We start from the raw sequence: 22,805 nt of genomic DNA, 5'->3' as shown, positions 1-22,805 counted from the left end.
TGTAATTGTCGTGGTGGATGCAGGTATAGAGCAGCTAGGGATGCCTAAGTGTGCCCAACATGTGTGATCACCCTAAAAAGATGCAGTAGCTTCTCGCTTTGTGGTACCAAAATTACAGACTAGAGAAGGAGTAGGAGAGTCAAGGCTCCCAAATGGAGTGGAGCGACTTCTGAGAAGTCTTCTGTTGGCTGAAAGTAGAATCTATGTAAGTCTCATGTATGCAAGAGGAATGTGTTGGGTTGCCATGCTGCACACACACCTGAGAGCGGAAGGAACAGCAGCTATTAGCAACACTGCAATTAGCTGGTGGCAGAAAGTGGTGGAACAAGGAGGCAGCTTGAACTGAGAGTTGGTACGTGACAGGATTTCACAGCCTTGCCCAGGGAATGAGGTGTTTCTGCAGCAGAGTGGAGAAACCAGCTGGCCTAACAACTGTCTTGCGGAGAAGTCAGTGAAAAGGACTGCGATCTGGTTACTTCTATACATTAGAAATCCACTTCTGTATGCCCATCATCTTTTGGAGACTTACTTTCTCTCATTAGTAGCAATACTATTGAATGTTAAGTTGATAGATACATATTTGCAGGTTGAGAAAATGGGCTTACCTGGAAGCTGAGTTTAATTTTCCTAAGTCATTGAACATAGTCCTTGCTGCTGCTCAACATAGTCCTGGAGTGGTTAAATCTATTGTCCTGAAATATCAATGTTGTGTCTTCTAACTTGCAGAGATTAACTTCTTTGATCAGAGATTAACTGGTCATTGACAGACTATCTGCAGGAGACTTAAAAACCAAATGAATCTAACATGCAAACGGGACATTTCTTTGCCCATTATCGTTGACTCTAATTTGGTATTCTTTTCCCTCTTTGTATCTTAGATATTTGTGAATTAATGTTCATCCCAAGTTTGAGCTACTCTCTCCCAAAGTTAGATAATGCCACAAACAAAATCCAAAGGTATTTAAATAAGTATGGTCCACCATCTTGCTGCCTTATCTTGGCTAATGAATGAATCCTTCTTTCTGGTGCGTGAAATTTGTTGAACTGCTGAAACTAGCCTGAACACATTTACTCAAATAGCATAATCAAAAATCAAGCATAATACTAGAAGCCATTAAATCAGCAATATATATCATGGACATCTACTAATGCTTCTAAGGAGAAAGCTTTGGGGAGGAAGCAATCTCCTCACTGAATGAAAAACTTAAATTTCAACTGAAGTTTACAAAGCAGACATTTTTCTAAGCTACATTGAATCCAAATTTACCAAACAGGCTTCAGGCCCAGTAAGTCTATTGCCATCTCACTAAACATGCAGTGTCTGATCATCCCCAGCAACAGCACCTAGAGGTGCTAAAAATTCTTTCAGTTGGATGGATTAACCCAATGCTACTTGAAAGGGACAATCTTTCTAAGATGACAAAATGCATTGTTAAGAAACAGGTAAAAGTTAAAACAAGGAACCAGACTGAGACTGTGACAGCCTGTGTCAAACAAAGAGCTGTGAGGATGCCACCCATATCTCAGAAAAGCCAAGAAACAACGCTGTATCTGAGGCTAACTCAATAACCATCTACATAACACAGAAATACTGTAACTACTGAACAAATAGTTAAAAGAATGTAGTTTGCTGTGGATTTGCTTTGAAATCCAAATGAGCATGGAAAAACATTGCTCTTTCCTTTCTCCATCTATTTTGGCAATATTTGTAAAATCGTTGCATTCATGAGGATTGTGCTGCCTCTTCCCAAGAAAAAGAATAGAAAGACTTCTATTTTCTCTGTCTTATCTACCATGGAGTCTCTAATCTCTTCTAGGTCTACATTTATATTAAAAAGTTGGTGATGTGAAATACTGTGTTTCCACAAATATGAACGTAGATTTGCAATAATGTAGGATGAGGAACATGCCCCAGAAGTTATTTTCAAATGTAACTCAGGAAAAGAGCTATTAGGCTGGCCAGCTGCTGCTCTAGATGTTTTAACAACTGTGAGGTGGATCTATCAGAATGACTCAGAGGTAAAGACAATGTCTAAACTTGTTGTTGGTAACTGTCATTAGGAAAATCCCAAACCCACACATGCTTTTATGTCAGTTCTAATATAAAATCATGCCTGGATTCTGGGAACTGGGATTGACTGGGCTGTTAGCCACTGAAAAACAATGTCACAAAATGCATTAAATGGGGTTTAATGGATGCACTACAGGAGGAGATGCGTTTTCTGACAGAAGCTAAATGACTAAAGTTAATTTTGACAGTCTTGAAAAAGTCTGAATTGCCAGTTTTAAAATGCCAACTGCTCATGTGTCATGCTGCTGAGTTTTTGTTGTTCTGTGTTGACGTTTCTGATTTACGATGCCTAATATGAGTGAATTATTATAAATTGTGCACAACTCATAATAGAAAAACCTTTGTGGCCTCTAAATGTTACAGTAAGCATGGAGAGCACTGTGTAATGTTAACTTTTTTAGTGCTGTGGCCAAGGTGAGGAGAAAGGAGAAAGGGCAAGAAAACTCAATGCAAACTTCATTTACAGAAAGAATAGCGACATTTGCCCCCACAGTGGGATCCTTCAAACAGGCTCTTCATCCATCACACAGTTCAAGCAACTATCAAGACAGTGTCTTTCACAAGATGTGGAGAAGGGGCCAGTTACAGCTACACCATCCTAGAAGGCTGCAATGGAGGAGAAAATTGTGGATTTACCTTTGTTGTCTTGGCAGTGTCCAGTGTAGAAGGTTTCCCTGCGTAGGATGATTTCTTGAGCGATGATCCCATAGCTGTACACGTCACCCTTCTGAGATACATCAGCATGGCGGAGATGCTCAGGAGCTGTCCACAGGTCTAAAGATCCAGATGACAATGGGGGACAAGGTAAAGGGGGAAGGGAGAGAAATAATTGAAAAAGGGTGATCCTTCTCAGAGCATCCATTGCCTATAGTGTTATTTCCTTTTACTCTTTCCATATCAAACAGTGCCCACTGGTACTGTTTGTTTCAAAATTTAGCATTTCTTTCTTGATAAGCTGACATCAATACAGATTAGATAAACCTCTGATGCAATAGTTTGCTATTGTCTGGGATTTGCTGACACTACTATTTTCCACTGTTGATGAAGACCCTTACACCTCCAGAAAAGTTATGGTTACTGGCAATGAACTTGCTTTTCATAACTACCTTTCATGGGCTTCTTAGAAACAGCCTATGCATCTGTATAAGACCAAGGAATGCCAGTGCTATAAAAAAATGCTGAGCCATAAATTATTGAGCTAGATGCATGGGTTTTGTTATACAAGATGTCAGATGGGAAGGCTGTAATATTTCCCAGCAGCCTTGGTATCATTAATCTACTGAAATAACTCTCAAGTGGTTTTGAGCCTGACATAATATTACTTGCTCATAACCACTTTCTTTCTACAGAAAATATTAATCTGTATTCCTAGTGCAACAAGCACCATTGTACCTCAAAACCAGAACTCTTCCATGGTATGACAGTTTGTTCTGACATGCTGGTGATGTATCATAACAGTGACCTGGACACAGTGACCCTGAACACAGTGTTATGATATCAGGGTGCAACATCCAGCCACAATGAATCTGTAGATCTCTCGTGAAACCTTAAGTTTTCTTCAAGGAAAGAAATCCAGTAGCCAGAAATTTTGAGGCTGCTTGTCAAAGCATTTATCTTATGAGCAATGAAAGAAAACAAATGCTTTAAAACGTAATAATAATATAAATGTAAACACGAAAGTTGTAAAATGAAGAAATAATAAAACATTTACATTCGGTGCGATTTTCTTACTCTTTTTTATGTTCTAATTGCTAGTCTTCAGCATGTTTTTTTCTGAATGTAAAAATTTTCTCTCAACTCAGTTACAAACACAGTTTCTTCTCAGATCATATACTAGAGTTATGGCACAATGCCGTGCTTATTATGCCCCAAGCTCTACTATACAGATTCAGATGATATAATTTCAGATGGGCTTGTCTTTTCATTCGAGATCAAGTAAGAAGGAAAAGATGAGTAGAAAGGAGTGCTCTATTATGCAGAAATGTCCTATAAATGCGAGATGAATAGAAAATATGAAGAAAAGCTGTCAAAGTTATTCCAGTCTGATTGAACATATATTTCTAGATTCCTACCTAAGGAATGAAAAACATTAAGGTTATCATTGCATATCATTACAGATTTTTTCAAGGATGATCAGTCACAAGTGTTAATGTTTAAATCACAGAGCACTGTGCTAACACGTGCATCTGATCAATGACAAAATCATGTGGTACTTAACTACTTTTTTACTTCACACAAGTTCAGCATTACTGCTGAAGAGAGTTGTCTGCATGAAGGCCTTGGATGCTGAAAATGTTTCTTGCATCTCAGCCACATGTGAAATCTCTGTTTTCTAACCTATAAGCTGAAAAATCACCTTTCCTTCCCTTCTCACCTATGCTGCCTAAATTTTTATCTACCAATAATTCTCTTTCATTGTGTTATTTAAGGTGAGATAGTGTTTTCAGATATCACTTGTATGATGGCTGCTACATGAAACAAAATCATATTGTATGTTTTGTTCTATATACAAGATGTAGTTAGGCCCTACTGGACTATTAAGATAAGAAAATCCCATTGGGTTGGAAACCATGAAGGAGAGTCCAGCTGGGTACTGTTTTTACCTTTCCTTGGAGGCAGAATTGAATTACAGCCAAAATCAGTGATCTTCACTACCATACGATTGTCTACTACACAGTTTGTGGATTTGAGTCGACCATGGACTTCAGTTTTGCTTGAGTGCAGGTAAGACATCCCCTGTGGTTGATAATAAAAGAGGAAGAAAGCAAGACTATGTGTGAGACACTCAGCTGTTACCGGAGTCAATAAGAATGTGAAGTGTTCGTGTGATATCTGTCCAAGTAATTAAATGTCCTTCATCAGCAATTAATATGCATAAACCACAATTCCCTGCCATGGAGAGAAACAAATATTATTTTACAGAGGAGATTTTCCAAGATGACAGAAACAGTCAATGGTAAGAAATGAGGACATGGATCATTAAAAGGATCATGTCATGGAAGACCATCCTTCCACTTAGTTAACAAAAGTCTGACATAGTGTCTTGGGTTTTGATAAGATTAGAGCACAACTAAGGAAACAGGAAAATTTATTTCCTCCTCAGAAGTTTTGATTTCACTTGCAATAAATGCTCTATTTTTCTGTAAATTTAGTTCAGATTTGTTGGAATGTCACACAAAAAAAGTGCTTCCAGCAACATATTCATCCAATGGACACCATAGCTGTGAGAGGAATTGCTTTTTATATCTGTATTGTCTTTGAAGATTACTATATACCAGAAACTTCATTCAGAAATACTGCAGCAGATCCTCTTCTGCAAAGCAGAGGGCTAAAGAGGGGTCAGTGCAGAGAGTGTTAGATGATGCACTAAGGCTCATATAATGTAGGGGATCAGATTAGACAACCATAAATGTCTCTTCTAACCTGACTTACTATCATTTTCTCTGTACTGGTCAATACACATCAGCTATCCATGAGTTAAACTTGGAAGTGGGTACCACGAGGACTGGCTGATGCAGTTTCAGCTATATTTCCAGACATTCAGATTCCTGATTCACAACACACAAGCAGACAACGGTGCATAGTTTGCCCCTTTTTGCTCATCACCTCTGAATTGATCTCACTTCATCTAAGACACTTGAATACAATGCAATACATGAGAAGGGGCCGGCATTGAGGCATAGCAGGAAAAGGACATTAGTAAGTAGGCGTAAACTGAAGAAGGGAGTAGGCATGCTAATTTGCACCTTCTTGCTATTGTTTATTCTGTTTCATCTCTCTCTTCTGAACTACTTAAGTTCACACCTACTTATAGCTTACTGCTGGTTGTTTTTCTTCCTATCGTCCTCTTTTCTGTATCTCAGTATATGAAGCACAATCTATATTCTGTGGAAGCCAGAACAGGCACATCATATCTGTTTAGTTTCTTTGAATGGTCTTCCACTTAGACCCATACATGTATACCTCATAGTCTTGTATGTTAACTGGTAGATAAAATTTAAGCAGGCTTACATAGCTCATGTGGTCATAAATACACTGTATGACATCCTGAATTTTCTCTCATTTGGTGCCCATATTTGGGAATGGATCAGCAAATGCTACAGGAGATCACTGAAATATGAGCTAAGTTCTGGGCACCGTAGATGTATGCCTGAGACACAAGCAGGCTGCAAGAGATGCAATCCCTGGAGAATGTTGTTAAACTGGTTATCCTGGACCTATCTAGACCATGCCAAAATTTACAGAGACTGTGTGCATGCTATATCCAAGGAACACATTTCTTGATTAAGTAGCTTTTATCATGCACTCCTGATGACACTATCCAGGATATGTTTTGCCTACTTTTAGTCCTAATTTCTCCGGCTGTGCCTTCTTCCAGCACCTGCTTTCATCAGCCAGGAAATACACGCATCGCTTCAACAGAATTCCTAATGAGTTTCAGCATCAAATGGCAGGCAAGGATAAATCCAGTTTCCTTATACCAGGGATCTCTTGTTAACAGTTTCTGGAAGCAGAAGTCTTATCGATGTGCCTGGTAAAATTTTCTTCTTTCCTTCCAGCTATCCTATGCACCTATCTGAAAACACAGAACCTATTAAGAACCGACAATGTGATTTTCAAAATTTATAATGACTGTCAGTGCAGTGCTCCTAAAACCTTGACATATACTTGTAACCTCTGTTCTGAAGCTCTGAAGCTTTAGTTCTGACTGAAAACACTTTTCCTGACACCTTGCAAGAGTATCACAATCCCTTGCACAATATCCTGCAGCAGCCCTTTATTTAATGGTGTTGCAACAACAGCGTATGCATTAATAACGGCAATGCTTGATTTCTGCAATTCCTTCTTAGCAGACCTTTTATCAGAGCTCTTTGGTCGCATGTGACCAAACCTATGTAGCTACAGATGGTGCCATCAGACCTAGAGAGAGCAGAGATAGGAAAAAAAAAATAAAAAGGGGTAGTGGGGGAAGTAAATGGAGCAGATTTAGGACTTCCCCTTCAGCTACTCCACCTCCTCTAGTGGACTAGGGGACGCTCAAAGAATAGTCACTGCTTGGCTGGCTGTACCAGGGAATAGAAATGATACAACCTCCTCTGTTCAGAAAAGCTGATACAGTGGCTTTTCTACCAGATGAAGAATAGGCGAAATCTAAGGACTGTTTGGGCAATGGTGAAAGTGGGGTATAGGAAAGTGGTGGTGTGGAGAGGGAGAACCATATCAAAAGGAAGGCAAAGGAACTACAGGAGCTGGTCATAGGGATTTTAGCAGCCTGGAAAGCTGGAGCTGGGCTTGAAAAGGGCAGATGCTGTGATGAGAAGAACTGGAGCTGAAGGGCTATGAAGAGATTTATGTAAAGCAAGAAGCCACTCAAGTAAAAAAGACAGCGTGCCTGGATCTTGGGAAGCTGTGGTTTGGGAAAAGCAATACAAGAACTTCATGGAAATGCCTAAGTCCCAGAGGCTCCAACACAGCATCAGGTCAAGGAACAGCAGAGGCTGCAGATCATCCAAATGACAGTAAGTTTCCCAATATTCCTAGGTACATACAAGTTTTCACGAAGATTTTGTGGACTGTCTCTGCCTAACATGGCTAATAATGTTCAGTAGTCATTCCACAAAAAAATTGTGGTGTACCACCCATCCTCGGACTCCATGTTCTGTCCCTATTACCAACAGTGCAGGGAAGAACTGATTGTTAATTCCCAGTTCCAGTGCAGTCACTGGGCATTTGGTTGCTCCCTTCAGAGAGACTAGAATTTCTCGCTCCTTTTTGTAAACAGAGCCAGTACTAATCCCTGTTTTCTTAGGAAACATCGGAGGGCAAACTGCAAAGGGTTAAAAAATACCATGTGTTTTCATATGCTATAAGGAGGAAGGGAAACTCCACTGCTGCTATTTAAAATGAAACTTAATGCTGAATGTTAACTCAACTTGAAAGGCATTAACAAGGCCAACAAACTGTGACAATTTGGATTAAACGGGCTTTAATAAAGAGCAAGATTTTCAATATCTCTTTAGAACAGCCACAGTGGAGTCATTCATTGTGGAGACCAAATCTGAACTGATGCATGTAGGGAAATGGAAGAACTGTCCAGCTGCAAATCAGCAATAGAAATTGGAGAGCAGCTGAGCACTAGCAAAAAGGCAGAGGTAATTCTCTACATTACCTGCAAAGGTATAATGAATTATTATACCTGTGGATTATAAAGGTTCCTTAATGTAGAATAGAACTTCCTTTACTGTTCATATTGAATCTTCCTACTACAAGGACATGTTGAATGCTACTGAAAACTGTACAGGATGAATTTCTTCTCTAACTGCCTGAATTGGATAGCTCTAGTTTACAGTTTCTCACTCCAGTGAGTGAGAAAATCGGGATGCAAATTAAGCAGTTTATTTTGAAAAACTTCATTCTGTCTCTGGATACAAATTGGAATAATTCCAGCATTTTGAAAAAACACAGTTTTCCTTTATATGCCTTGCCTGAGGCCAGGGAGCAGCATGTTTTGCGGGTCTTGTGGCTGCACAGGCCCTACCAATCAGAGCCACTGGTCGACAGATTGTAACCCTCTGATCTTTGAGTTACATTTCTTTTGGGCATACTTTATTTATTTAGAAATAGCCCAAAGACAGCTCTGGCTCCCATTTCCTCCTTCAGTTTGAGAGCCACTGGTGGCTCCTGCCTCATACACCTATGCGTGGGAGAGGAAAGAGTGGAAAGTTATGCATCCTCTAGCAAGGAAAGGAGAAGACTCTGAGAGCTGCCCTTGTGCAGAGGATCTGTTCTGCAAGATAGGACAGGTTGATTAACATTGCACTGTCAGCAGCCCACTTACCTTGGCAATATCGTACATGACAGAGATTTTAAATTCCCAGTCCATGAATGTGCCGTCAGGGTAGGAGATTTTATCATTTAAAACATCCTGTGAAGAGAAGAAAAGAGTGGTTCTAAATGAGACCAGGGAAAAAGGAGATGAGATATGAGTATCTAAATCACACACCCTTTCAACAAGCGAGTGAAAGAGGTAGCCTTCATTTTTTATAGGGAGTACATGCACTAGAGTAAGACTTGACTCAGAAAACAGGGAATATGAAAAACATTTTGTGCAATTAAAGGTAAATAGTGAATTTGCTTTGAAAGCTGAGTCTTTAATAAAGCAAAATAGCTGAGACAGAAATGGGCAAGGTGTGCAAGAGGAAGGGAAAGGAATTTCTGTGGTCTGTGCTCACAGTCAATTTCCTATCAATTTACTCATGGCCTTGTGAGTTCAAAGTAGGTTTTTCCTTTATCTTAAAAGTGCCAGTCATTCACAGCTCTTCCAGCCACTATGGTTTCCATTGCTAAAAGTAAACCTCCATGAGTAGGACAGTATACAAGAACTAGGGATAGAGCTGTTATTTTGCTGCCTTGCTATGAGTTTATTCCAGAAATCACTGCTACTGATGAGACTGTTTGTATGAACTCAGAAGCAGGGACAATGTGTGCCTGCAGAAGAGCTGATGTCATCACTACTACTTCATGATCACAGAATCATAGAATGTCCTGAGTTGGAAGGGACCTACAAGGAAGAGTGAGTCCAACTCCTGTCCCTGCATATGACAACCCCACAGTTCACACCATGCATCTGAGGGTGTTGTCCAGTCACTTCTTGAACACTGTCAGGCTTGGGGCTGTGACACCTCCCTGGGGAGCCTGTTCCAGTGCTCCACCACCCTCTAGGGGAAGAACCTTTTCCTAATGTCCAACCTAAACCTCCCCTGGCACATCTTCCTGACATTCCCTTGGGTTATATTGTTGGTTGCCAGAGAGAAGAGATCAGTGCCTGCCCCTCCTCCTCCCCTTGTGAGGAAGCTGCAGACCACACTGAAATAATAGTGGTAGTAATAAACCACAAGTCTTTCCATAACTCTTGCCAGGCATAAATTTACTATTTCTTTTTATAAAAATAAATGAAGAGCTGTTGTCCCTTACAGCGTAGGATTTGCCATATTCCAGACTCAAATTCTTTGTCCCTTATTAATATGGAATATATTATTTTCTTTATCCTTTCACACTCTGGCGGCACTGTGAGGTCCACAAGGCCATCAGCAGAGACAACAGTTACAGATTGGAAAATAAAGAAAAAGTTATATCCTATATGTTCCCAAGAGGGGAGACAATACAAACACTGTTTGTTGCTGTTGTCTGGGCAGAGATCTGCCTGTACTTTTCCTTGCTTGCACCTCTCCTCATCCTCTGGCTGCTGAGAACCATCAAACTGATGGTAGCTGCAGCAGCACCCGGAGAAGGCTGGAGACAACTAAGCAAGGGAGAGGGAACTCAGAGTCAAAAACCTGCCACCACTTGCTCAGGCCACGGCTGCTGCATGAAGGCCAGAGACATATAGATGGGGATTTTTTTATTACTTTGAAATTTGATAATTTGGGAGTGGAAGGAGATGTGCAAAATTCTTTACCCGCAGAGAACCTCTTTCGCAGTATTCAATCACTGCAAAGATCATGGTGTCTATCTTCACAGTGCCGTAGAACTTGGTTAGGTTGTAGTAATCAATCTGTAGGAGCTAGAGCAGAAACATTGCATCTGTTTTTAAAAGCCGTCATTGTTAGTACAGAATCACAGGTCAAGGCTACCTGTGTGACACGGCTTTTTATCTCAGGGCCTGGTAAGATGTACAAGTTTCCTTTAAACCAGTGTGTACAAAGGCAATGAACTAAGTACTTGAAGAGATTTGTCATTCCAGAGCCTTCTGGGTTAGGGAGATAAGAGTGGCTGCAGTTGGATACTGCAAGTTAATTCCAGAACTCACTATGGTCTCCATTATTGCCTCTGTACTCAAACCTCCCAGTTGACCAGAATGGCCATTATGAGTGACAGAATATTGTGAATCAGTCGGTAAATGAGCAAGTAATAAAAATCTAATGATGCTGCATGATATTATGGGCTTTGTCCATTTATATAGATAACTTTAGTTTACTGGGAGGTATTTTTAGAGCTTATTGAATTCACAGTATAGCTGTGTTGTGTAAAAAGGCAAACCATTCAAAAAAGATGCAGTAATGCAGCCAAATTAACCTCTCATTTTGGAAGAGTCTGCATGCACAAGTTGGCAGAGAGTTACTTATATTTACAGGGCTATACTTGGCATTCAATAAGATTTAACTACAATATTTCACTATTAATGAATTACCATGACATGAGCAAAAAGAGTGCACTGCCTTTTAGTGTCAGCTATAAAAATTTATTTAGCGAGGCCATATGACTGAGCATGAATTACTTTATTCATCCTCAGCTTCACTGGCATACACTTCAGACTCTGAACTGGTGATGAGATCACACACAAAGAGAAAGTTCACCAAGCAATATCCTTTGAGGAACTCATTACCCATCCACCTCACAAACATGCCCAAGTAAATGGCTGTTGGAATTGACAGTGGAAAGCAATGATATTACTCACAGACTCCATCCCACTCTGCACTGTCCAATTGCTACGTGCAACATTTACCTTGTTCAGTTCTACTTTTTGCTTCTCTGAGAAATTACCATCACTGGTTTTTAGATCCTTTAGGATCACCACCTGAAGAAAAAATAAGTGGGTAAAAATTCATAGGTTTAGCACAACAGCAATTTGTCCTTCTTTTTCAACATAACGCTGTACAAAGATACAGTTAAGAAGCACCTACCTACTGTCTTGCTGCTGGAGTTTCAGTTAATCAGCTAATAAGTAACTGAGTTATATTTCCTTCAAAAGATTTACCAGGTAGACAGGAACTATTTATAACTGTCAGTGATGCAAATTTTAACTCAACATGAACATATCTCAGTCAGGCAGATGCCCTGTTTCCCTAAAAATAAGACCTAGCATGATTTTTCAGGATTTGTCCAGGATACTCAAAATATAAGCCCCGCTCCAAAAATAAGCCCTAGTTACAGTCCATTAAAAAAAGACAATTTAAACTTTGTCCAGGCAGCTATACATGCAAAACAGTAATGAGTTTTGGAGCAAAAATTAATATAAGACTCTGTCTTCTTTTCAGGGAAACAGGGTAGCTCTAGCGAATGCACAAGAATTGCCTTGTAGATGGCCTGTCCTCCATTAATCCATGAATCTCATCAGTACCAAAATGCATCAGATTTCTGGTCCATCTCTTTCTGCTTCTGCACTTCTGACTAGGCTAGGGGTCCATGGAGTCTAATATTTTACCTCTAATCAGTAAGCAAAATGCAAAGCACATGATAGGGAATAAATGGCTTGTTCCTTTCATAAGGTCAAGTAATTTTGCAAGGTCAGGAGAGGCGGAATTGTCTGTGGAGAGGAACAACCTCCTCCCAAAAGAGCCCACCTAAGCCAAGGAAGGGAGTATGTACACTGCAGTCAGGTTACCTTCTTGTCATATTTGCCTTGGCGCAGTCTCTGGGTGTTGTCACGTCTCTTATCTTCATCAATCTGAGAACAAAGAAGAGTAATTAACTTGCAGTTATCACCCACTCCTCATTTGGCAGATCCGGAAAGATAAATAATGTCAGTGTGTGCCACGCACAGAAGCATAAGCCTTTCTCTCCAGGGAGTGACACTATGTCCCACAGTGTGGGACATCCATGCCACTCCCATGGCTGATGTGGCCTCCACCTGCTGCTTTCATGCTCTTGGGCGTTTCAGAGGCATAACAAAGCACAGGGAAATAAGTTGTAACACTGCCGGCATGGGAGAGACTGGAAATCAATACCCAGCCTTTTCCCTCATCACAAAATGACCTTTACTGTTGGGAGACAGATGTATTCTATTAGGAAGCAATAGATGTGGAATAATCCCAGTTTTTCTTCCATACAGCAATTGAGGGTTATAAAAAATCAAAATAGAAAAAAAAACCACCCCAGATACCAGTTCTGCCAGATCCATAGCCTGTATTGTAACCAGAGCATGCCAACACCCCAGCATTGATGGTCTTTAGAAGACAGAATCCCAGACCCAGCTTCAGGCATGGTGCTTCTCTTACCTTCAAACTAACATAACTTGTCTCACTGGTCTCCAGAGGCAAAATTTCCTCAGGCGGTATATGGGACCATTTCTTCCACCGACGCTCATTATCTCTTCTGTACTTCCTGCAAAATGAGCAAACTCATTCGGAATATCTTCCCAGTGAACTGAAACCCACAACAGGAGATTGGGACAGGGAAGTTTCTAGTGTCAGGAAGACACAAGGATCAAGGGTCAGGTAGACAGGTTTTGAGCACAAGCCCTGTGGCTCTCATACAGTTTTCCATTTTGAGGCTGCTATAATTCCTCAAGCTTTGGGAAAGTCTAAATGCTAATTTAATTCCATACACATGGCAGAAGAACAGAACAGATTTAGCAGAATAACTGCTAGGCTATTGCCAGAGTCTCAAGGGAGGTGAGAACAATTAAAAGCACAAAGGGCTGTCTGGATTTTATATAGCCTTTTCCTTTGTGTTATTGAATGTATTCTGAAGGGAGATCCCACAAACAAATGTGAACCAAAGGAAGTCCCGGTACCAACACTGGATGGTAAGATCTGGTGTGAATACAACGCCAGGAGAGAAAGTAACAAAGAGTATTGAGATGAGACGTGTTTTTGTGCATGTCCCTTGTATTCTGCACATTTTATAAAAATGAGAGAATAGCCCTCAGAACAGGGAGAAAGAAACTGCTATCTCCTTTGCAGAACTTCAGAGCAGACACTGTCTTAGAGAAAAGTTGCAAGAGGACTAGCACTCATCAAACTACCCACTTACCCATGCAAGTCCTTCTTCTATTAAAAAAAAAGCAGGACTGACCGGAGAGACTGCAGGGGAACCCCAACACCCTGATGACTCCTGACAAATGTTCCAATGGGAGAACTCATGGTATTGACTGAGAACACAAATATTCCCTTTTTCAACATATTTTAATTCCCGTTTGTAAGAAAAGGGGGACCAATAATTGTGGTAAGAACTGTTTTCCTCAGTTCAAACTCATAAGCTGTGTTGTATCACCAGGATGCACTGCAATTCAAACTGGTATCAGCTGGTGCTTAAGTACATATCAAACTGAATGAAAATCTGCTAGATCTAATATTTAGTTATGTGTTTTTCAGGACTTTGCCTTTTTTACTTAGCAGTCAGAACTACACAGGGAGTTGTGGGATAGTTCAAGCATCCTAGGAACTTGGGAGATAAAGAAGGAGTAATGAGGCATTTTGTTCATTTGCATGGCTGAGTCTCTCTTTTCCTTCCGTTGTTGGGGTACAATCTTTGGTAACAGTTACAGTTAAGGAGTTTGCTATTATTTTAACATTAAAAGGGCAAGCTTTATTCTAAAAAATCCTCAGGTATCTCTTCTGTATTTGATGTTTGGGAATATTGCAATGATATGTATACAATAATAATGTAATAAGCTAAACAGAATGTTTAGATTTTGTGCATCTGAAAATATGGAAGAGTACAGAACCTTTTGCAACAAGTCCAAACTGTCTCCAGACAAATTTTTATCAATTCTCATAATAGCTATTAAAAACTTTACCTGTCTGTTTATATGTTAGTGCTTAGATGTGGCAATGATTAGCTCTTCCATTTCTTGAGTACAAATGGATGTGTAGGAGTTATGTATCTTCTTCTTGGATTTTTCCCTTGTGAAAAGCTTTAGCTGGCAAGGCAGATTGGTCCACTCAAAATAAGAGAACCTAGTTAATACCTGCTTCTAATCAAGTTCTATTAAGACCTGATTTTCTCACTTTTTCAGAAGTTCTCTGGTACGTGACAAAGAGGGATGCTGAGCTACTGAAAACAAATGCACAGGTAAGACACTTTTTTTAATATTAAAGAAAACCATGTACTTTGGAAATGGTGTGGCATGTCTTCCAGCAAAAAGAGACATCATTGATTTCTATTTCTCCTTTTTCCATGATGATAAAGCTGAACTGTGTTATACTTATGAAAGTCTTGCTTCCCATGCAGGAAGCTGGACTGGTTGGAGGAAACTGAAAGACAGGGTGGATTCATGCAAAGAAAACACCAAAACCTTGTGGTGTTCTTATCCCTGCAGTGACTCAAGACAAATACCTCTTTCTAGATTGAACTTTTATGTCACCAATAGATTAAAGAAACATAAGTGAACCCCAAGTAAGCTAAAGATTGGCAGTAAGTGGAAAAAGTCTCAAGACTGGTCTGAGATATATGTTTCTGTGTATGTATAGGAGTCAGAGCTTTTTAGCAGATGCAAAACCTCTGACCCTCGCTGCATCTTCTCCCTTGATTATTAACCTGACATAACAACGCTATGGGTGCAAACACTACTTGGTGTAAACTACAGAGTTCACAGTGAAGGCAACCACCCAGGTATGTAAGGTAAGCCAATGAATGGCTCTTCAAGGAGAGATCAAAGGCATTGCCCTAGGAGGAAAACATTCAAGGACAAACAGAGAGCCAAAGGAGTTGGTACCTTAGAATCAGCAGAGAGATGATCAGAACCAGAATCACAATTCCGGTGAGTGTAAAGACAGCAATGGTCAGGGCGTGTGGGCCTGCATTAAAAAAAAAAAATCCGAAAAATAAACAACTTGACAGAGAACACTGAAAAACGATGTTATATTTAAGAAATTACCCTCAACCACACATATGCAAGTCACAGTAGGTGAGGAGGGATATTCTTTGGTTACAACCAAATGGAGGGGCTTTGCTAAAGTCCAGTACTGCCTAGAAATGACGTGTGCCTGCCTCTTTCACAGTGAGATGAATGAAGCACGACCCAGAGCTGTGCAGTCTTACATCCCCACCTGAGGCATGGGCACACTGTAGGGACACTCAGCTAGGAGATGAGTTTAATAGCACTTAATCTCACATCAGCTAGGCTGCAGTTTCCTCTTTAAAAACAGTCCAGGAATAAAGCTCACTTTTCTTAGTAACCACATTTTAAAAAATGCAGCAGACAGATTTCTCCTTTCAATAACTTCTTAGGAGTGGATGGTGGACACGAACGTTGGTTACAACTCTCTGTGGGATGGGAATGTAAGGATGTAAATGGGGTAAGCAGTTGACCATTTGAAATTAGAGTCACTGGCAGGCAGGAAACATTGTTTTTCCCCACCATACCCTGGGCTTAAAGCGAAATGGGCTCTCCACTGACTTCTTTCGATAAGGCTTTCTCTGGACTAGGGAACAAAGGTTTCGTCCTTACGGTTTTTATCATTAAACACAATACTCAGTGATAACTTTCTGACTCAGGCTTTATAACTTATGTCTTTCCCTTTCCAATCCTGCTGGGTATCCACCCAGTGAGAAAAACATGCATCTTTGACAGTGAATTTTCCACAACTACCCATACCTTTGTCACTCGGAGTCTTTGCTGATATTATTTACTTCAGGATGGGAGACACCTGAAGACCACAGCTTCCACATAGAATTTCAGCTGATTCACAGTACAGCCACTTGTGAATTTGAAAGGCATTTCTCACAAGAACTTGTTATCCAATAAGAGGTCAAGATGAAAATCATGGTACAGCTTTTAACATACACAAACTTTTCAAGATTTCGCACCTACATTCTCCCCTCATTGGCCCAGTTTAAAATTATTTTGCAGCTGTTGTAGGCAGAGCTTTGCAGACTCTGGACTCATTTCTGAACACGTCTGTAGACACTGTGTTGGAATGACAATTGGTACTGAGTGGACTCTACTCTTAAATGTGAAATTTGTATTCTGTGGAGGGAAATTAATTTGGTGCAGCACAAAGCTGCCAGATTAGTGTCCCTGGAAGCTGCCAGGTGCCAAAAAATTTGAAAATCAGGCTGTTCAGGCATCTGAGGACTTAGATCCAAAATCACAGAGCACATGAGGGTCCTAGTCCTGAGCAGGGAGGCAGAACTGGCAAGGCTGGGAACTGATTACTTAAGGTTGTACTGAAGGTTGTACTTAAGGTTGAACTGAAGCCTGCCTTGAGTCAGTTCCTGGAGCTCAGGGATAGTGGGAAGGAAAGTTGCAGCCACCAAATTCCTTTGAAGAGCAACAGGCCATTACTGCAGAGCTTCATCTGGTGGCCACATGTCTGACGTGTACCTACTGTACCGAGCAAATCTCCCAGGCAAAAAAGGCAGAGGAGAATCTAGTTTTGCAGACTGCCATGTTGGTTATGGATAGTATACAAGCTGAGATACTCAGTGTTACTGAGGCTAACGCACTTCTGCGCGTGCTCAGGAACAGAAATAAAGGCGTACAGGAAAATGGTAAAGTGTAAAAATCAATTGATAAATAAAAAGCAATAAGACACACACTAGCTTCCTCCAGAATCAAGCACCAGCTGGGCAGGGATTTTGAACATACCAATGTAAGTGTCTACATCTGGCATAGAATTCAGTTTAGGTACTCCAGATATTTGACCCAGCTTAATGGCTTTGAATTTTTTTTCTGTGTGTCATGTTTCTCCACCTTCTTTCTGTGTGTTCATCCATCTGAGGGCCTCCTAGTAACTTCGTATTAGTCTGATGCTCTCCATTGAAAACTGTTAGCACTACGATTTCCCTACACTGAGGAAGGACATGAAGTTACCACCATAAAACAACATATACATGGGAATGTGCAAAGCCATTTCCTATGAATTCTCTAAAACTTAGGCTTTGTGAATAGTGTCTTACAGCTTAACAATCAGCAGGTTGAAGTTGCCACAGAAGCGCTGTGGGACCACAATTTCTCGTTCCTGAGGCTCTGCTACCACCTCCTGGCACTCAGTATTACAACACACAAAGCGAGAGTGCATCACAAATTTACTGATTTCAGGTCCTCTGGAATCAGAAATGTTTGTGTATTGAAGGCTGGCCTTATCCATGTTTAGAGCGAGGGTTCATACTTTCTGAATGATGGCAAAATCTGGATGAAACCTCTTTTTTTTAAGGGATGCCAGGAGGAAGAAGGGTAGCAGAACTCATTTAGCCGTTCTCAATTATAGTTTAGGGAGGAGAAGTGCTCTGGTTGCTGGGTTTGTTCACCTCCCTGAAGGAAAAAAAACATATTTCTGGTTTGAAAGTTTTGACTGGCTTTGGCCATACTTAAATTTGGCCATAAAAGGTTGCATTTGGTGGAATATATTTGTTTATAATTACACTGCAGGAAAGTTTATTTCTAAAAAATGTGAAAACAAAATAATCAAGTACCTGTGGGAGGTGCTTTTACTTCAATTTAGTATAGGTTGGCCACAAAGCCAGGCCTTCATTAAGCACTGAGTGTTAAGCTACTGGTTTCTGCAGTTCCTGAACATTTTTCATTTGCCCTTGTACAACAGCTTCAAACAAGGATGTACCCAGGGAATGTTGTAAAGGTAACAGAGATCCTCTGGACAACACAGCATCTTGTGGGGACCAAAGGATGAATGAGAATGGGACTGGAGCAACACTGAGAAGGCTGGGGTTGAGCAGCAAGCCCTAATTTGAAGCCATCTGATTTAATTTACTGAGCAATAAAAGTGATTTAATCCATGTACCACGTTTAGTTATCAGAAGGTGGTTTTTTCCCTCCAGTTATTGTTTTGCATTGTAATATTCCCTAGTGGAGGTAAGCGGTACAGCAAACCAATGCAGGCCTTTAGCAGAGACCTTTAACAGGGGTACCTTTGGACACTCACTGATGGGAATGACTCAGGTGAAAACTAACCTGTTGTGCACTAACCCTTGCAACCACTGGCACTGCAATAATTTTTATCCTGCATATCATACCCCAAAGAGCACACCTTTCCATTGCCACTCACCATGTGGCAACAATCTACATCGGGAAACAATCCAAATCTGTTCAGACTGACAAGGCTGTGCTCTGCTATGCTGAATTACAATGGGTTCAACTGTGTCAAAAACTCAAAAGAAAAGTGGTGTTTTCTGGGATTTCAGCCTTAAGTTTGAGCGGAGATAGAGCAAGAAACTATTTTCCCATGGTCTTTCTGCAAAGGGCCAGCTCATCTAAGGGACCCCTCCAGAGAAGCACTCTGAATCTGCACAGTGCTATGTTCTCTCCCCAGCTCTGTACAAGGATAAAGGGGGAAGCAGAAGCCACTGCGCTGTGCCAGTGATACAGAAAGGCAGAGTCAGATAACTTCTTACAACCTTAATTCTGCTGCCTTTCCTGGACAGTCTTTCAGACAGTTCATACCATCACCATCTTCTGGTAAAGGTTTTATGTTTAGGGGTCACCTCTTCCAAAACATGCCATGGTATTCCCCACAATCACTGGTACAGTAAGAAGTCTACAAAAGACTTGGTAGCGCCTAAACAGAAATGCATATTTAGAATTGGGCTGGATGCAAAGAACATGGGAGGCTGGGGCAGGGGTAGGAAAGATGATGTTCTGTCCTCAGCTCTTGGCATCACTGGTTGGGGACAGTATGAAGGTAGCGTGCTGGATTGCACAGCAGATGGATCATTGGACTGTGTGACTTGTCTTCAAAGAAGAGAGAGGTTTGATGGATGTCTCACCAGAGCCTGGAATATCACTGGGCAGTCTGTGGTTCTTCCAGACAAAATCCGGACTGGCGGTCACCACGAGTGTCTCATTCTTTTGAGTGTTGAAATACAGAAGCGGTATGAACTATGGGTGTAGGAGGGAAGAAATGCAGTCAGCAGCTATGCTCTCCCTCTTTTGTCCCTTGCTTCCAACTAGCCTTAATAAATGTATTGCCCAAACTCCAAGGAATTCTTGTTCTTTCTGCTACAGTGGTGTATTCCACAGCTTGGCAGCATGCTTGGCTGCCATGTTCTTCCTCTTTCCTCTCCCCTCTCTGAAAATAAATGTATCAGCCCCATGAAGTACCAGCTGCAATTCACTTACTGAATCACCAGGTGATATCAATCCTTTAAGTCTCCAGCATGCCTCTCATGACCCCCTTCTGGCATGCAAAATATGCCTTGGCACACCACCACCTCTGCTGTAGTTATTTTCATCATTCTTAAGCAATAGCACATGGCATTTTGTTTCTCCTTTCATAGATAAGCTCAAACAGTTGCTCCCTAGACATACGTACATCATTTGCAGTCTCTGACGTGTACAGCAGGGTCAAATTGTTATCAATGTCTCCAAATTCATCTAGAGTCACAGGACCCAGTACACCTGTGGACATAAGGAATTAGTTACAGAGCTTGCGTTCTCAGAAACACAAATATGTGGCAGGAAGTATGGGACAAATAAAAGGATTTCTGATGCTCAGGATATTTTTCTTCTTTATGTACATGCTAGAATACATATCAGCTTAGTGTGGCACTATTTCTCCCTTAATGGGATGCTACATTTTCTCTACAAAATCCAATAAAAAGTGTTGAACTGACTGCAATGAAGAGGAAAGTCTCCCTCTAGCTATAGAAAAATGTATTTATTTGGCTTATTCCACATGCCAAGAATGTCAGAGTAACCTCCCTTGAAGGGACCATTTTAAATGTGAGAAGGGAAATTGCCTGTTTCCACATGCAGTTTGAATCTATCAGCAAGAAAGGAAACATAGGGATACTTTCATTACCCTTATTCTTTTGAAGGCTATGTGCTTGGCTTTAATAATATTCTTATAATCAGGTTCTTTCTCCCTTTAACCTACTGCGTCTCTGTCAGCAAACGTGCAGATTGAGGAATTGCCTATGTAGCACATTCCAAAGATTTTAAGGTGGAACTTTCTAAGTCCCTCAGTGTGGCTTGACTTTGCTCTCATGAAGTCAGTAATTTGAACAAGAGTACAAGTTTAGCCAATATCCACCACTCCTGAAAGTCTTATCTTCATTTTTTCCCTTATTTTTACAGGACAGTGTTTTAATCAGCTTCAAATTGCTGTTTTGCTGCTGCTGCTGATGACTTTATTTTTCCTAAAGTTCAGCATCATCATTATTCTAGTTTAGGAATTTTCTCCATCAAAAAGTGATGCTATGTTCTTCATGGTCCACCTTCTTAGTATGAAAATAATTATCGTATGGAGTCCCTACTCTACCAGCCTCCAGCACAGGAAAGAATGAAGGTAGTTCAACACCTTTCAGTTTTATCACTTTTTTTTTAAACTAAACTGATGATTAATGTGGAGCATTACAGTGCAAGTTTTATTTCAGATAAGTAAAAAAGTTTGTGGAGTTTACTTTTCAAATTTAGAGTGAAAAGGAAGAGATGATACTCAAAAAAGGATGGTGTCTCCAGGGGGAATTAGTAAACTATATTTTGCTAGGTTTGGAACACCATGAGTGAAGCAAAGATAAGGCCAAAACCTGACAAGCCATATTAGGAAAATCTGGGAAACTTCTATACATATGTTTGCTGAAAGCAGATGGGATGGAAACACAAAGCTTTGAGTTGTCATTTTGGTACAGATCTCTGATGGGACTTCGCTCCTGGAGAGTGTTGTCACTCCTTTGTGTAAGTCTTGCCTTTGTCTTTTTCTAATGATCAAATTCTATGATTTTAAGCCTGTGGCCTACAAAAGGCTGCTGGTGTTGACAACCTATGAGGGGAAACAGAAATCTGACTAAGAGCCAGCTCATTGCCATCTGGTTTACACTCGCACCACATGCACCCAAGTCTACAATGGCTTTGTAAACTGCAAAAAGATTAAAATTACTTCATTAAAGCTTAGCTAAGTAGACTTCAGAGTCATTTTGAATGTCAATCATATTTCATATGTCATAGAATCATAGAATCATGTCATAGAATCATAGAATCATCTCAGTTGGAAGAGATCCTCAAGATCGAGTCCAACCATAACTGAACTCTAGCACTAAACCATGTCCCTAAGAACCGCATCTATAGGCCTTTTAAATTTGCTTTTAAGTATGTTCTGGCCTCAAGTGAAGGCTAGACCTTTGAGGGAAAGCTGTGAAATGCCACTGTCACAAATTAAGAACCTGAATGCCAGGTTGCCTCTGGAAGAAACATGGACTCTGAAACCTGCCTACATGCTTCACTGTTCCAGCTCCTTCCTCATTCTCCAAATAGTCTCCCTATAAAGAGCTCAGCTCTTTGTCAAAAGAATGAGACCAGCTTCAGGTTCTCTTCCCTGTCCTCCATCTCTGGTGGCAGGGAAGCTCTGTCTCTCTGCCTTCCCCCACCACTCCTTAGGCAGCAATATTCTTCAAATGTGCTTTGTACTTCAAAGCAGTAGGAAAGACCAATAGCCCAGAAAGGAGCCCAGTCCTCAAACAGTCTGTTGCTAATTGTAATGTTTCAAATTATTATTTTAACTTTCTACCTCTTCTGTGTTGCATGCGCCAAGATGATTCTGCACAACTGCTATGCAGTGTTTCTGCTAATACTGAAGATATCCTTGGAAAAATAGATAGAAAAAGAAAAAACAAAACAACTCATTGAAGGGCTTGGACTTGTTTAGTGTAGAAGTGACCCATCCTAAGAGTCCTTAAAAATAAATTTCTTTCCCTTTATCAATATAGTGAACCCTGCACAGGACTGTACTTTTTTTACCTTCAAAAGTGGTGTTTCGGAATTCGTTGATGAAACTGAGAGGTGACACTGGGCTCTGGGAGAAGATAAATGTCTTCAGAACATGTCCAAACAGCAAGACGGCATTAAAATAGCCAACAACAAAGTCATCGTCCATCTAGAACAGGAGAAAAAGAAAAATGGCAACTTGAGAGTTCAAGTTTCTGCCTTAAAGCTACAATATCTTTGGTGGTCTCCGTTTGGCAAAAAGTCCACCATGGAAGATCAGAATCTACCAAACACTGAGTGAGTAGGTGAGCACTGCCACATAAGTGTTCTCACTTGGAAAAATAAAGGTAA

The 22,805-nt window shown here is 40.6% G+C and overlaps 2 protein-coding genes across 2 annotated transcripts in view; one reads left to right on the top strand and one right to left on the bottom strand.

The window, feature by feature from the left end:
- ATF7IP (activating transcription factor 7 interacting protein) overlaps window positions 1-22,805 on the top strand; it is a 367,200-nt gene that overhangs the window by 168,194 nt on the left and 176,201 nt on the right. The gene's annotated exons all lie outside the window — the stretch shown is intronic.
- Window positions 1-22,805, bottom strand: part of GUCY2C (guanylate cyclase 2C) — a gene marked incomplete at both ends in the record, with an annotated part of 46,670 nt that overhangs the window by 9,358 nt on the left and 14,507 nt on the right. The window contains 11 exons of the mRNA XM_080363637.1: window positions 2,708-2,845; window positions 4,675-4,807; window positions 8,910-8,996; window positions 10,530-10,634; window positions 11,577-11,648; window positions 12,456-12,518; window positions 13,069-13,174; window positions 15,510-15,591; window positions 19,520-19,631; window positions 20,065-20,150; window positions 22,488-22,623. Coding sequence (XP_080219763.1) covers window positions 2,708-2,845; window positions 4,675-4,807; window positions 8,910-8,996; window positions 10,530-10,634; window positions 11,577-11,648; window positions 12,456-12,518; window positions 13,069-13,174; window positions 15,510-15,591; window positions 19,520-19,631; window positions 20,065-20,150; window positions 22,488-22,623 — 1,120 coding nt within the window. The remainder of the gene's footprint in view (window positions 1-2,707; window positions 2,846-4,674; window positions 4,808-8,909; window positions 8,997-10,529; window positions 10,635-11,576; window positions 11,649-12,455; window positions 12,519-13,068; window positions 13,175-15,509; window positions 15,592-19,519; window positions 19,632-20,064; window positions 20,151-22,487; window positions 22,624-22,805) is intronic.

The sequence above is a fragment of the Nesoenas mayeri genome, assembly GCF_963082525.1.
Source record: "Nesoenas mayeri genome assembly, chromosome: 1".
Classification (NCBI taxonomy): Eukaryota; Metazoa; Chordata; class Aves; order Columbiformes; family Columbidae; genus Nesoenas; species Nesoenas mayeri.
This window is presented reverse-complemented; position numbering and strand designations above follow the sequence as displayed.